The 14,538-nt window shown below is 49.7% G+C and overlaps 5 protein-coding genes across 5 annotated transcripts; 3 read left to right on the top strand and 2 right to left on the bottom strand.

The window, feature by feature from the left end:
• Positions 1–1,389: 1,389 nt before the first annotated feature.
• Positions 1,390–2,758, bottom strand: BCR38DRAFT_334953 (P-loop containing nucleoside triphosphate hydrolase protein; the record flags this gene model as incomplete). Its single annotated transcript, XM_040855359.1, has 2 exons — positions 1,390–1,601; positions 1,669–2,758. The coding sequence occupies 2 exons, from the start codon at positions 2,756–2,758 to the stop codon at positions 1,390–1,392; spliced, it is 1,302 nt and encodes a 433-aa protein (XP_040718551.1).
• A 574-nt stretch (positions 2,759–3,332) lies between these two features.
• BCR38DRAFT_406206 (Prefoldin) lies at positions 3,333–3,873 on the top strand (the record flags this gene model as incomplete). The annotated part of the gene is made up of 4 exons (XM_040858022.1): positions 3,333–3,413; positions 3,465–3,515; positions 3,565–3,689; positions 3,744–3,873. The coding sequence occupies 4 exons, from the start codon at positions 3,333–3,335 to the stop codon at positions 3,871–3,873; spliced, it is 387 nt and encodes a 128-aa protein (XP_040718550.1).
• Positions 3,874–4,490: 617 nt separating this feature from the next.
• BCR38DRAFT_422604 (uncharacterized protein) lies at positions 4,491–6,853 on the top strand. Its single transcript, XM_040859542.1, has 3 exons — positions 4,491–4,843; positions 4,912–6,260; positions 6,323–6,853. The coding sequence occupies exons 1-3, from the start codon at positions 4,532–4,534 to the stop codon at positions 6,513–6,515; spliced, it is 1,854 nt and encodes a 617-aa protein (XP_040718549.1). The 5' UTR covers positions 4,491–4,531; the 3' UTR covers positions 6,516–6,853.
• A 3,339-nt stretch (positions 6,854–10,192) lies between these two features.
• On the bottom strand, positions 10,193–12,120 carry BCR38DRAFT_422603 (mitochondrial carrier domain-containing protein). Its single transcript, XM_040859541.1, has 8 exons — positions 11,785–12,120; positions 11,637–11,723; positions 11,455–11,581; positions 11,282–11,399; positions 11,041–11,227; positions 10,810–10,981; positions 10,608–10,740; positions 10,193–10,551 (listed from the first exon to the last, which is right to left on the bottom strand). Exons 1-8 carry the CDS (start codon positions 12,052–12,054, stop codon positions 10,527–10,529), a joined length of 1,119 nt encoding a protein of 372 aa, XP_040718548.1. The 5' UTR covers positions 12,055–12,120; the 3' UTR covers positions 10,193–10,526.
• Positions 12,121–13,536: 1,416 nt separating this feature from the next.
• BCR38DRAFT_506689 (uncharacterized protein) lies at positions 13,537–14,142 on the top strand (the record flags this gene model as incomplete). Its single annotated transcript, XM_040864944.1, has 1 exon — positions 13,537–14,142. The coding sequence occupies exon 1, from the start codon at positions 13,705–13,707 to the stop codon at positions 14,140–14,142; it is 438 nt and encodes a 145-aa protein (XP_040718547.1). The 5' UTR covers positions 13,537–13,704.
• Positions 14,143–14,538: the final 396 nt, after the last annotated feature.

Below are 14,538 nucleotides of genomic sequence, written 5' to 3'. Positions count from 1 at the left end.
TGATGTAGAATGCATTATGCATAGCGCGCGTCGAATGCCAGACCAGGGTACTAGCTATCTTTCGGTTCAAGAAGTACTATGTACGTTAGAGTAGATAGACAGCAACAGTTTAGTCAAACCCAATAAATAAGTAACCGAAACATACAAGGACAAAGCTTTTGAGGTCTTGGTCACAGTATCGCTCGACGGTGTCTTGGACTAGGTGTGGGATATAGTTTACGCTGCGGTATAGCCAAAATGGAAGTTTTCTCGGTGTTTCAACTTGATTCACGACAATGATGAACAAGGACGGGATTTAGCGCGCAATTGGGGCGACTGCCGTCATAATATCTCGCGCTGATTTTCATCGACGTGCTTTTATTCGCGAAGCTTTGGAAGGAATCTGCCAGACGGAGATTGCTTTGCGTCTCAACTTGTGAGCCGTGCGATGATGATGATGATGACGGTGCAGAAACATACTCGAGACGTACCAAGCCCACTTCAGTTGGCGCCTGAGATGCGTATGTCTCTTCGGGCTGCACCCCATTCTCGTCCCAGTCGATGTTGGGCACGAACTCGCAGTTCAGGGCGATAAATTTGCTGTGCAGCCGAAAGCCTTCGAGCCTGTCAAACGCTATGGATTTATTTCTCGAGTAGACAATCCACGGCGCTAGTGGAAGTGTTGTTTGTGCCCAGGAGTCTTGTTGTTCTGAGCCAAACCCCAAGCCAGTTGAGAATCTATCGAGTGGGGCTGAGTATGAGACTTATGATAATGCCTTAAAAAGCGTATTTGATGTTTGCTACATAGTTGAAAGATACAGGCGATCGGGACAATCTGTGGATGACTGTGGGACCCCAAAATATAAATATAATACATGGCTTGGTATATGGTCGATGACAAGTGGGCTCAGTATAATGGTTTTCTTTTGTAACTCCGCAAGTTGAGAGCATTTGGGAACTCGAACACTAAGTCGAGATAAGCATGGGTGCTCGGTGCGTGGCTGGACTTACGAGTTGAAACTTTCCAGCCATGACGGCGACCTCATATATGGGCAAGTGTGGCCTTCAGTTTAGAGGGATACAAGGCACCCAAGCACGGAAAGGTTAGTGTATTTAGGGGGCCCCAGGGGGCCGATTGGGCAGTCGCTTCCCACGCACCTTCGTAGTACCAATACAGCCCCCAATACTCGGAATCCGACAGTATGTACCATTATACAGCGGGCTACTTCGTAACTCTAGCCTTGAGCAGGCTCATCACGCCAAAGTCCGTCAAAGCAGAAAGAGCCAAGCCTGTCCCAGTCCAGGCGAGATATTTACGACTCCAAACCAACGCCATATTATGCCACGCCGGTTCGTTTACCTGTTCTTCTCGGCCCTCCATTTATTTGTCCCCTACACGCAGTCTTCCGACTAGTTGCCTTCACTGCCAAACTCATGGGTCCATTCGGCATTCCGCGTGAGATCCGCATTACTGACTGTTGGCCGCGATCCCTTGATGGCCTTCACGAAATCCTTGAAGTCGACGAGCGGCTCGAGTAATGCTTCGGCCTCGATGTCGTCCCATGTCATCTCCTTGGCGCCTGGATCGCCGGGACTACAGGGTGTCACGCGGACCACGCCATCTTTTTGTACCTGTTCCTTACGTTAGTGATTTGCTGGAATGTGCGAAACGGAGATGAAAGTAGTTACTCGCCTCCTTAAAATGTGTAGCCTGTTGAATCTTCCGTACTGGCTGCATTAAGGCATCCTGCACGGCAATCGTGATATCACTTCCCGAATAACCCTCAGCCAACTTGGCCAACTCCCTGTAGTCGTCGGACTTCAGCGTCGTCGGCGTCTCGCCTATTGCGATCTTGAACATGGTAGTTCGCGCGGCAATATCGGGCAAACTAATGTGAACTCGTCGCTGGAAACGTCTCCGGATGGCCGCATCGAGTTGCCAAGGGATGTTCGTCGCACCCAGAACCAACACACCGGTCGAGTCGTTGCCCACGCCGTCCATCTGCACCAGCATTTCCGTCTTGATACGTCTGCTTGCCTCCGATTCACCCTCGCCTCTCGGGCCACAGAGGGCATCGACTTCATCAATAAAGATGATCGAGGGCTTGTTCTCGCGCGCCATGGCAAACAGTTGCTTGACCAATCGCTCACTCTCACCCATCCACTTGCTGACCAGATCCGAACTGCTCACACTGAAAAAAGTACTATTCGCCTCAGTAGCCACAGCCTTCGCCAAATAACTCTTTCCCGTTCCCGGAGGTCCATACAGCAGGATGCCCTTCCACGGTTTGCGCTTGCCCACGAACAGATGCGGGAATTTGATGGGCAGCAGAACCGCCTCCTTCAGTGCCTCCTTTGCGCCATCAAGACCCGCGACGTCGTCCCACTTAACATTTGGTCTGTCCTGAAGAATGGCTCCCGCCAGCGCATTGCGCAGTTTCTTACTATCCTCGTCAATTCCGTCCTCTCCATCTTGTTTGCCTTTGCCGGTTCCGCCCGTCGTGGAGCCGTTAGCACCTACCATTCCGGGTTTCTTTCGCTTTGCATCGGCGTCGGAGAGATGAGCTTTGAGCTTTTCGGCGCGGTCCATGTATTCAGCCGTCTTGGAGCGGATCATTTCCTTGGATTTGGGATTCTTCTCCCATTTGAGCGCGAGCATGAACAGCTCGAGAGATTGGTAGTACAGTTGGTATGCCTTGTCGTACTGGTTTCCGTTATCGGCATCGATGGCGCGGCGGACCGTGTCGATCGCCCGGCCCAGGAAGTCGGTGTTGGACATCTTGAGAATAACAGTCGGTTCGCAGATGGGAAGTCTGTGCTCGTGGGCGTGGAAGAGAAATGGAGGCAGTGGCGATGGAAGGGTCAATCACTGGCTCGAAGCCGAGTTTCGATTGCCAGAATGTTGGGGATGTGTCTTTGAAATAGACAAGTGAGAAAAGGGACATTCAAGCGCTTGCGACGAGGAGGAATGTTATGATGTGACGTTTGCTCGGCCCAGGGTTCATGGCGGTGTCGAAGCTGGATGGATTGGCAGCCTTATCGCCAAAGATGGAGATGGAGGGGTTGCTAGGTTGATGGTGCTTATTGACCCACCCCCACGCTGATTTCGGCACCCCTAAAGCAGACACCACCACAGCACGCACGCCGGATTTTGCAATTCCAACAGGCGATTCAAGCAAGCTCGGAAGCCCAAATATCGCAGTCAACTGGACCATTTAGACTTCACTGGGCGCGTCGCCTCTTGATTTATTTGGAATAATCTGTGAAATTATACCAGCTGACCACGATTGCGCATCATTTCAGTCTCGTTTTCGCTGCTCTGTGGCCTTGCGTAAGCTCCCCCAACTTCCATCATGGCGGAGATCCAAGCCAAGCTCCAGGAATTGTCCGACGACTACCAAAAGCTTCAGCAAGGCAAGCCCCCAAACTCCCAGGTGTGAATCTCTACTTATAATTTATCAACAGAACTGCAAACAGCTGTCCAGTCTCGGCAAAAACTGCAGGCACAGAAAACTGAAAATGAGGGTGTTTGGAAGGTGCTTGTGGCCCCCGTTTTTACGTAGACTGCAGACTAATGGATGACAGGAGTTTGAGAATCTGAAGGATGATGAGAACATCTATAAGCTAGTTGGACCCGTGCTGCTGAAGCAAGACAAGGTCGAGGCTGAGGGTACCGTCAAAGGCCGACTTGAATTCATTGGAAAGGAATTGTATGCTGACCCACGGTGACCTAGCTGAGTGCTTTTTGCTGATTGCTACTACAGGGAAAGGACGGAGAAACAGATCAAGGAGGTGCAGGAAAAGATTGAGAAGAAGAAGGGGGAGATCATTCAAATACAAGCTGCGGCTCAACAGGCCGGAGGTGTACCTGCACCTGTTGCTGCGAAGGGATGAAGAGAGGAAACGACAATGGATCCGTACTGACCGACAAAGCTGTTCCGGAATTTAGCACTTGCTGATGGTGCAGGACGTTCCATTTCTGGATGAGACCATGCTGGATGTCCGACGGATGGAGACCTGACAGCGTTCATGAAGATCACCAAGCCACATTTGATCCAAGCGATTTCAAACCAGACAGCTTTGATAGCTTCATCTCAATGAAATCAAAGTTCACTGCAGACGCAAACACCAGTCATCACTTCTTATGTTAGCTGTCTCAAGCCGGCAGAGCCTCTTGCAGTGGCAGAATGAATAGACAAGGAGATGTTGTCATTCCACACAGAAATACCATCTGCAATAGTGCTCAGCATTATAGTGGCACAGGAGGGTGACAATACCAGCAATGAATCGCATGTGCTCAAGTGCGAGTCAGCACAAACTGGTGAAAAGCTGCTTCTACACTTTAAATACCTTTACACAGCAACTTGAATACTTAGGTAAGTAAGTACGCATCAGTCTAGACTATTTGTGCAAAGAAACCAACTGCCTGTTGCAGGTATCTCGACGTTATGTTGCCGCAACAGAAAGGCGCGATTGTGGCTTGCCAGCAATGACGTTGGGGATGCCCCACTAGGAGCCCGCGGGGCACTTTTGACCCATCACATCAACCCTGATGGCGCGTCGTCGGAATTCAGGTCCTAATTCCATGTTCAACGGCGTCGCACACAGCCGTGATGCAGGCAGCAACAAGTCCACCCTGAAAGAGCAACGATTTATTACTTCATTATTCCCGCTGCTGAATGGAAATATTATCCGGAGACACCGGCTTGTTCAGACGGACCAGGACGTCGTCGCGATGGACGAAGAAGAGCCGACCCGACCGCAGAGTATCAAGGAGATTTCGAAACAGGCTGAAGACTTCCATTGGAATGGGACCCTGCCACTGAAAGCATGGGCTCGTACGGCGAGTATGCTGGAGAAACAGGTACAACCGTTGGGACCTCTGCCTGCCGCGACGCACATGGTTGAAGTGCGGCTTGCTGACTGTCCCAGGCCGGCATCTACCTTCAGGAACGCAACTTCGGCGAGGCGTACATGATCTACCTGCGCTATTCAATTCTCTACCTGGACTATCTCGTCAAATACCCAGGATCTAAGACCTCCGAAGGCAAGAAGATCCTACGCCCTGTCGCGGAGAGATTACCCAACGTTCTCTCGAATCTCGAGAAAATACGACCCATCGTCGAAAAGCAATACAACGAATGGGAGGCATCCGAGGCTACGAGGGGAAAGCATAGAAAAAAGGAATTTACAAAGCCGAAAACGCCCTACGAGAAACATGCATCGAGAGATCCTGCCTTGTCGGCCAAGAGCAGGGTGCTTGATGCCAGTCAGAATCAGGAGCTGGCTGTCGATCTAGCACAAAGGGAGATCCGCAAGCGCGATGCTGCCAGGAGAGCAACTCGCCAAGCTGGGGTATCGGCCGAGGAAGAGCAGCATCGGCGGATCGCCGGATTCTGGGATAACTGGACAGATGATCTCGCCGACAAGCAGACCGAAGATGAACAGGCCTTCCGGAGGCAAATGGAATCGACAAGGAGGACTGGTAGGACCCAAGATGATCATATCAACGACTTTATTCAGCGTATGAGCCGGACAGAACGAGAAGCGAGACCGGAAACCCCTTCGCGAAACAGCTCTACAGCGTATCACTACCCATCCATATCCAAGTCTCAGCCCGTGCAATATGAGACGCTACAGCCTACAAGGCCTCAGAAGGAACCACCGCTACAACCGCCTAGACCACCCAAAGAGGACATTTACCGCTCCCAGTATCGCCACGCAGATTCCTCCCTTCCCCCAGAGCTCCCAGCAAAAGAGTTGATATATCCTACCCCTGAACCATCTCAAGAACCGCCGCAAGGGCCTCCAGAGCTACCTCCGAAGATATCCGAAGCGCCAGCGGCCCCGTCGCCGCCATCCGAATCTCTGCAACGACCCACCTTCCGTGCTGCTGCGTATCTTGAGAACGGCGAACCCATCCGTTCCGTGTTTCTTCCTGCGCAGCTTCGATCCGAATTTATGGCCCTGGCCGCCGATCACACGCGTCGTGGCGTCGAGATGTGCGGTCTTCTGTGCGGAACCGCCGTTAACAACGCGCTGTTCATCCGATGTCTGCTCATTCCCGAGCAGAAGTGCACGCCTGATACCTGCGAGATGGAGAACGAGAGCGCCATGTTTGACTACTGCATGAGTGAAGACCTACTGATGCTGGGCTGGATACATACACATCCGACCCAGACCTGTTTCATGTCTTCCAGAGACCTACATACGCAAGCTGGGTATCAGGTCATGCTGCCGGAGAGCATAGCGATCGTGTGTGCGCCACGATTTGAGCCGTCGTAAGTTCATTTCTGACCAGGTGATAGATAGTCAGGGCAAGACCTAATTGTGTGCCTCCTAGATATGGCATTTTCAGACTTACAAACCCTCCGGGCTTGCCTCATATCCTGCACTGTACCCAGACCGCCACATTTCACCAGCATTCAATCGACAACTTGTACACTGGCGCTGAAGAGCCAGCCGGCCACGTATACGAGAATGATAGGCTCGAATTCTACGTGCACGACCTCCGGCCAGGAAAGGGCAATGTTTAGAAGACCGATGATCCAGACTGCAGCAACGACCTGAGTTCCTTCTCGTCCCTCAGCGAACTCTCGGAACCTTCATCTCTCGAGCCGGAAGTTGTCCAGGCACCCGAGCAACCGGAGGGACAGGCTTCTGGGGGGTTGCCCACCAATGCGGCGGCACGGCAGCAGAAGCGTAGACCGAGCGAGTCCAGCAGTGTTTAGGCAAGTGCATCTGGACGGGTGGAAGGGTTGAGCGGCGGCGGTGGAGGGTTGTCTACAACTACGAGGCGAGTGGTGAAATGGTGGACTTGTGGGCTTTGTCTTTGTTCGTGGAGGAGGCTGTGGGGTCGCAAGGGGAATGGGGAAGGGAAGGGTAAGGGGCATAAGTTGGCGTAAGGGAGAGTAGAATAGGGCATGAGCAGTGTTTTACTTTCTGATTTTATTAGGGGCAATGGCATTAAGATGGCGTCGAGGCGGCTTGGTGTAAGCAGCACAAGTTTACACAGCAGAGGCAACAAATGATGCTTCTTGATACCGGAAGCGTGGTTTCAGGCCGTGGATATGTAGAGGACTGACTCTAAGGATGCGGTAGTACACCCTGCTGTGTAAAGAAGCGTAGTATGATGCTAGATTCTTCACATGAGCTCGCGCGTGGCATACGACAGGGTCATCGACGGACTCTTCAAGGAGGAATGCATCCGGATTAATGCTATGACTGCTTGTTCCCACACTTCTAGCTAACAGAATGACAAGCATCCGCTGCCGTGATGGTGAGTGTTGGATTTTCAGGAGTAGGGTTCTACTAAACTCGCGCGTAGCTGTTCCTACAGTTACATATTGGCGCGTTCTGGTGTCCTTTCACAAAGGAGGATCGTATCCTGGCCAGATCAGGGGAGTTTCGGCATTAGTATTGCTGCTTGGTCAGACAAAAACCCCTACCTTGGCAATCGCCTATACAGCCTGTCCAGATCACATGCAATTCGAGACCTAAATGAAAAGACTTGAATCTCAGTTAATGGTTTGTACGGGACTATGAAGTATGCTATAGCAGACATGTACTTAGCAAGGCAATATAGAGGACTACAAGTATTGTCTTGGGGTGACTATATCCTAATTATGCAACGACAGCCGATTGGCTTTGTAATAGATCCTAGCGATCGGAGAGTAATATGTCATGCGGCATAATGTTTTGAAGACTTTTCTTGCGGCCTGATCTGTCAACTGGATTGTCGTCAGGCTCACAGGTTGTGTGGGTCTATGCCTTGCTCTCTATCCAGATATAAGATAGATTCTTGTCACCATATACCTCCTTACTCATCTTTCCTTCATATGGGGAGTTCAATGGTGCTCACGAGAAACCTCGAGCACTGTATTGAGGACACCCGTTCATTTGTCCAAGACTTGATAATCACAGCTAGAGACGACAATGTGCGTCGGATAAGTGACATCCTAGCTAATCGGGGCTTCATAAACTCAATTAGAATGGGCTTAGATCAATCGTAAAAGTCCAAACCAAGGTTCCGTCCACCCGAGAGCCCTTGCCAATAAGATTCCGAAGGGCTATGTCGGATTCTCGGCCAGCCACGCTCGCAGGACCAGGAAGACAGTCGGTGTTTTTATGGCAGTGTCACGCGATCTCCTCGCTTACTCCCTTCTGGATTAACAGTGTGCTGGGGCGTTTGCAAGGCGAAATGGTGTGGCTCATCCTTGACCGACCGACAGACGTTGGTGTTATGGCGTAGAAGGATTTTAACTCGATGTTTGAATGGCTCCCGAAGTTGCCGACGTGCATGAAATCTGCCAAAAGGGGGACAGCTGATGCCACGGCAGTAAGGTTAGGAATACTGTGCTTCAGGATACCTATATGATTGGTGTTGAATCTAAATCTGAAGAGATACACTAGTAGATACACAGCGTTGTGTTTTTACAAGAAGTTTGCTAGGGTACGCACTGGCTTCCTCACCAGATACCAGGGCTGAAAGGCTCAAACCCAATACTCGTACACATATAGCTAGCTTATACGCCTGTTAGTGGCTATTTTCTGGGAGGCTTTACAGCACCTGTCCCGGAGCGACCAAAGGTGATCAAGATTAGTTGGATCAAATCTTATACATTGAGGCACCCGGGCATGTTAGTGAATCCATGAGGCATATTCTGTTGTCGTCTTTTCTCATTTCCAGTATGTAATAACAGATCGGCGGCACCGAAAGGAACAGCGTGCTATAAAGTCTAGCTTATGTAGTAAAGCTTTCTCGCTTGGTATCAATATTCCCGCAAGAGTGGCGCTAGGGATTGAGGGTTCTGTAAAGTTAAGCTAAGCACGGCTTCAAGCCAGAGCGTCCTCGTGGGCAAGATTGTAAAAATTTAATGAGACCTAGTTAACAGCATCGCTTGCGGGATTCTCTCAACCCTTGGTCCGCCGAGCACATAGCCTTCATTCATACTGTTCGCACCTGGCTGCTACATGTAAATTTTGCAAAGCACGTAACTGCTTTCATATTGGCTGAATCCGCTTGGACTGTGCAAGTCTACGGGCAGATCTAACGGCATAGCCGCAAAGGAGATAACTCGGCACATCAGATGAGCTCAGGAACTCTCGCTATCTATTTCCCTCTTGAGCGAAGTGTCTCGGGCTTGTCACATGCTAGTCCATGGAGGGAGTCTACAATCCGCTAGCTTCGGAACTCTTGCGCATGTACATTCTAACCAGGGTGCTGCCATCCGTAACGGTCCAGGCGCACTATGACGTATTAATATATTACACTGGGCACACTTGAACGAGCTACACCAAGGCTATAAGCCTTGGTATGGAGCCAGGTAATACCAAAAAAAGGAAAGTGTTCTCTTTGTCGGCTTGACTTGTTTTGAAGATAAGTGTATATGCTTCTTGAGTCAAACAGGTTCTCACCTTGTCGTAGTAGGTTATAGGTCACAAGTAACTTTCAATATGATTCGCATCTATCGCTAAGTTCACAATGCTGATACAGCATTGGTGATTAAGCATTATACTTCCCCACATTCTAGCTTCAGAAACAGTTTTATATTACCGCCTTCCCTATGGAATACCAACTTCCATGTCTAAACATCGTCTTACAGAACTGAAGCCCTGCTTCTATTTCTAGATACGTCTTGAACAACTTGACACCGCCTGAGCGTTGTACTAGCATCGGTGACTTGAAGAAGATCACTATCATGTCCCCAACCGCGCCATTCACGCGCAGATCCTTACCACCTGGTAGCTCCCTTGCTCGCCGCCCGTAGTCCAAATGTGCATAATTCTCATTGCCAGCGCCAAGACGTAAAAATGCTCGCAAATATTATGGACAGCTTCGGCCGGCCTTCTATCCATGACCAATCTCTACATGAGGTCAAGCCGTGGGCAAACCCCACCGACACACACGCCATACTTTTTATTGCCTGGCACATGTCGACCCTAGTAAGGGGTTGAAAACACGAATAGTGGCCCTACTGATCATCCTGGTTGCCCTTTGATCGGTTTGATCATGCTCACCATATTTTCAAACTCCAGATCAAGCTGGAATGGAGGACTTAATTATACAGTTGAGACACAAACTCCAGGAAGAGTGACCCGACAAAAGGGAAAGCAACCCCGTCGCAAGGGGGCTGAGTACCCTTTTCGAAAGTATGATAACTATAGCAACTTGCGCAATTTCTCGAAGTTTGTCATGCACTCAGTCCTGCGCTCCCACTCGATCACCACGCATGAGAGCTTATGAGAGTTGATTAAGTGCTATCTGTCTCGATATGATTATGTGCGTTGGTGCCATGTATATACCCTCTCTTTACACCAATCATCATATTCTCATCGGTAAAATTCCAACTGATTAGCGTCCAACATAACTCCACACTCAATAGTTCCCATCCACATATTTCTCCTAGTTGAAAAACTCTCCGGTGACATTTGTAAATCGCTTGTTAAAGTGCCATGAAACAAAGAGCGCAGATATACAAATGTATGTCTATCATGTTTTTAAGTGACCAATACATGATGAACAGATAAACATCGGACACGGAACTTTAGGAGTGCGTCTTCTGCTCCCATCTGTAGAGATATCATGTCAGTCGAGTTCAAGGTTGAGAAAGGTGGGTTCTACTCACAGATCCAGAAATAGTTTCCAGAGAATGGAGAACATAATTCCTTGAAGGCCATTGGCCAAGATACGTGTCTTGAGCCCACGACCAAAGAGGCCGGAGATGCCATCCTGGAGGACAACGAGCCTTGCGGCTTCCGCTGTAAACACACATATGTTAAGTCGAGTACCCAGCCGGGGTCAACAAGGGGGGTGGGGTTGGTTCTTACTGTAAGTGACTTTGGTATCATTGACTTGGCGATAAGTCTTGACAACTCGCAATGAGTTCGAGATGGAATCTGAAATAATGGATGCACAGAAGCCAATAAACGCCAAGCGGGCCAACCACCAGATAAGGGGGTGCTTGGGTGGCTCGGTGAGCAGATCGGTTAGGAAGTTGTACTATAACATCTTCTGTTAGTTATCGGTCAAACGTAATAAGACGAGTAGATTGGCCTCACCGTGGCAAACCAGGGATAATGCCCAACGAAGGTCGCAGCGGCAGTAGCAAATGCGCCCCACCAGAGACTTCCGACCCCGTGTACCTTGATTCGTTGACGAAGAAGGGCAGTTCCGCGAGCTCCCTGTGCTTGAAGGGTTGTTTTGAGGGTGTCGATAGGGGTCAGAATCATTCTGAACGCGGCGGCGCTGGAGTAACGTGTAAGCATGAAACCACAATAACGGGGAGGGCGGGGGGCATACCAGAGAGAAGCGAAGATGGTTTTAATAGGCGAGGGGAAGTTCTTCAAGTACGAGTTGGACTGCAGCAAAGCGAGGATTCCCGCGTTGGCTGCCGTATCTCCGAACCTTGATGCGGGACCTGAATATGAGTCAGATTCCGCGTTATAAAATCGGAAGTAGAATGGGGTGCTTGCCTTGAATGAGTGCAGCGCCGATTCCTTGATAATACCGTCTTATTCCACCGTCTTGATAAAGTGTGCCCGTAGCGGCGGTAAAAGACGAGCCATGACGGTACTGATAGTTCATAATAGTCCTCACCGGCTATACCAACAATTAGTCTCAATCAGATCAAACGGGTGGATGACGGTTGTATTACCATAAGAAGCAACACTTGTAAAACCATAGCCGCAGCACCACTCAACCCACCCCCAAGCGCTCGTTTGAGCGCACTTTTCAGGTCGAACTAGAACGATCACGCATTAGCGATAGGAGAAAAATGAGACGGGTGACTAAATCTCTCCCACCTCAACATCATCCGCATCCACCCACCCCTTAATGAAAACCGCTAGTATTACGGCTGCAACTACAAACCACAACACCCTCCAGAAATACCAGCTCCTCGTACGTTCCGGCGGCGGCTCGAGCAAAGCGGCCTGCTCGTGTTCAGCCTCGCCCGATCCATGATTCTCCGGCTGCGGCGTCTGTTGCTCGGGTCCACTCTGAGCTGTGTCTTTGAGCAGCGGAGTTTGCTCATCAGCCCGCTGCTGATTCTCTATGTCGATATTAGGAGGCATTCCGTGAGAAACTAACCTTGACTAGGACGAGTAGTGATGGAGTTGAAACTGGATCGAAAAGTCAATGTCGTCGGCATTTAGTGGTTGGTAATGCCCGCGTTTGCCAGGGTTAGTCAGCAGATTACGTGCGATAGCGTGCTCGGAGCCCCGCCAATCCGGACGAAACGGGGGAATGACACCGGAGCCGCCGGATATAACGATGGCGGGAAGTGCCGTGTCAGGTATGTCCATGAGGACTATAAGTGATAGCTTGTCTTCTGATGCAACTCCTCTTGCGTGGGGCGCAGGCCGCATCTACAATAGCACGATGGTTTCCTATCTAATCAGGCGCTCGTAGACGAAAACGGACAATATCTCTGCGACTTATACCAGACTTATAATCATGCGGCTTGTCATTCTACTGAGGTAGTCACTTCGTTGGCTCAAATGATATCAGGTAAGCCGGCGGGCAAAACAAGACATCGAGGCCGAAATAAAATCTATACCTCGTTTTTCATCTCAGCAGTGTACTCTTCAAAGTAGTCATGTTGTTGCGTGCCCCAGGCACATCGCCTGTGTGCGGCGCTTGGGCCAATTGCCCATGGATAGCCCTCCCGTAGCTGCAGCCTTTGGGACTTAGTCCCATCGTCATCACCAACAATACAACCCTCTTGCCTGTACTACCAACACATGTGTACATAGAGAATAAGATTGAACGCTCATAACATATAGTCATATCGATTAGGTTCAATCTCAGTGACTATTTGCCAGAGGTGGCCCGCGCGTGGTCACCACTACTTCTTGGTTCCAATCCACCAGCACTAGCCTAGCTTTCCTTAATACATCACACTTCTATCTCTCACTATTCATGTGTTCATAGCATAGGCTATAAACCTGTATAATTTATCGGATTTCATGCAAGCCATAGTAAGCCATTGAGTTGAATATCTCTGTCCTCTCAAATCAACAGAGTGAAGGTCGCCATAAGTGCCTTGAGTATAGAAAAATGTGCCTAGTGGTTGCCCGTTCTGAGAGTGCTGATCACGTCTGATCATGACAGTGGGTGATACACCAGAGGATTTGGGTCATAGGGCCCAACATCCGGTCAACTGGCTGTTGTAGCTGGAAGCGGGAAAATCGTCGTGGGGGGGGGGAGAGGGGTGGAAGGGGGGTGGAGGATGGTCAAAGGCTGGTGCGGTCCGATATTAGTCCACCAAATTCTGGTGCTAACTGGCTCTTTTCCGTCTCACATAAGGTTCAATGCGTGATTAAATGCGAAGGGAAAAGGTCTAGATCTTCAAGTTGGCGATGACTTCACCAGTATTCGTGACCATCTGAAGTCTACAACGAACATCTTGAGATAAAAATCCGATCTTCGCGGCACCGATTGATGGTTGTGTAGGTCGTCGGGTCTACTAACTATTATAAACGTAACAGTAAGTTTCATCTCATCCTACTCATATGCTTCGGTCCCGACATTATGAATGACACTGTCAACCTCAGCATCAACTCGTCCACTGTAGAAATACTTCGTACCTATATCAAATAACGTATCTGCACTCGCAAACGCAGCCCTCAACGGAAAGTACTCCCAGCCAAACCCATCAAAACCGTCCTCTTCACGTCTGATGAACCAAGTCTCACCAATAAACTCTTCACACAATCGTCAACATGAGCCGAGTATCCAACATCCTTTGTTTAGCCCTGACCTGTCTAGTCACCCTGTGCCTACTCCCATCCCAGGCCGAATCGGACGACAAAACCTTCTGGGTGGGCGCCTCAGAAGCTGTCAAAGACGGTGTAACTGACACGCAGTTCTGGGCCATCGCCAAAAGTCTAGACAAAATATGCACAGAATCGACTCCAATGAAAACTACCTGTGACGCCGACTACGCCGTGCAAGTTAGCTTGCCCAATTTCTGCGGTGGCAAAATATTTGGGTTCAAGAGCTGCGATACGAATATTATCTCGCAGGAGCTGTGGGATGTGGAGGCGAAGAAGGTGGTAGGGACTTGCGTGGATGCGTTGTACGATGTTGTGGATACGGAGTGTGGGGGGAGGTCAATTCAAAGTTGGGAGAGGTGTGGGGTGCATGATGGGGTTTGCTAGGTGATGAAAGTTTGAGAGTGACTGGGAGGGAGGCATGACTTATTGCTAACGGGTTGGGGTCGGGGCCGAATGATATAGACGAAGGTGGAGGCTTACTGAGAGCATGCAGTAGTGTTGGTGTTGATGGTTACTCATATTTCATCCGGTGTTACTACTCTGTGTGTAAGCAGAAGAAGTAACAGGCCTTGAAGCCCAATATGATTTCGTAAACCCAGATTAAATACCATTACCCAATGATCCTTTTCCTGGTGCTCCATGTAAGGTGGAAAGGGTTGTGATGAAATATTTGTCACCTTGTCATTGTACTAACATGATTCCGAGATAAGAGAGATATATACATTTTTACTTAAATAACACTGAATTCCTAAAGCCTACTACATATGCTTTCGTCGTACA

The sequence above is a fragment of the Pseudomassariella vexata genome, assembly GCF_002105095.1.
Source record: "Pseudomassariella vexata strain CBS 129021 chromosome Unknown BCR38scaffold_3, whole genome shotgun sequence".
NCBI lineage: Eukaryota > Fungi > Ascomycota > Sordariomycetes > Amphisphaeriales > Pseudomassariaceae > Pseudomassariella > Pseudomassariella vexata.
The sequence above is the reverse complement of the archived record's forward strand: the minus strand, read 5'-3'. Positions and strand labels throughout refer to the sequence as shown.

What these genes read in the sequence shown, in the direction of transcription:
- BCR38DRAFT_422604 (XM_040859542.1), top strand. Translation starts at nt 4,532, where the DNA reads ATGGCGCGTCGTCGGAATTCAGGTCCTAATTCCATGTTCAACGGCGTC. An exon ending in CGAGTATGCTGGAGAAACAG is followed by an intron (nt 4,844 to 4,911) that starts GTACAACCGTTG and finishes TGACTGTCCCAG; the next exon opens with GCCGGCATCTACCTTCAGGA. An exon ending in GCGCCACGATTTGAGCCGTC is followed by an intron (nt 6,261 to 6,322) that starts GTAAGTTCATTT and finishes TGTGCCTCCTAG; the next exon opens with ATATGGCATTTTCAGACTTA.
- BCR38DRAFT_422603 (XM_040859541.1), bottom strand. Translation starts at nt 12,054, where the DNA reads ATGCCTCCTAATATCGACATAGAGAATCAGCAGCGGGCTGATGAGCAA. An exon ending in ACCATCTTCGCTTCTCTCTG is followed by an intron (nt 11,228 to 11,281) that starts GTATGCCCCCCG and finishes ACGTTACTCCAG; the next exon opens with CGCCGCCGCGTTCAGAATGA. An exon ending in TGGAAACTATTTCTGGATCT is followed by an intron (nt 10,552 to 10,607) that starts GTGAGTAGAACC and finishes ATATCTCTACAG; the next exon opens with ATGGGAGCAGAAGACGCACT.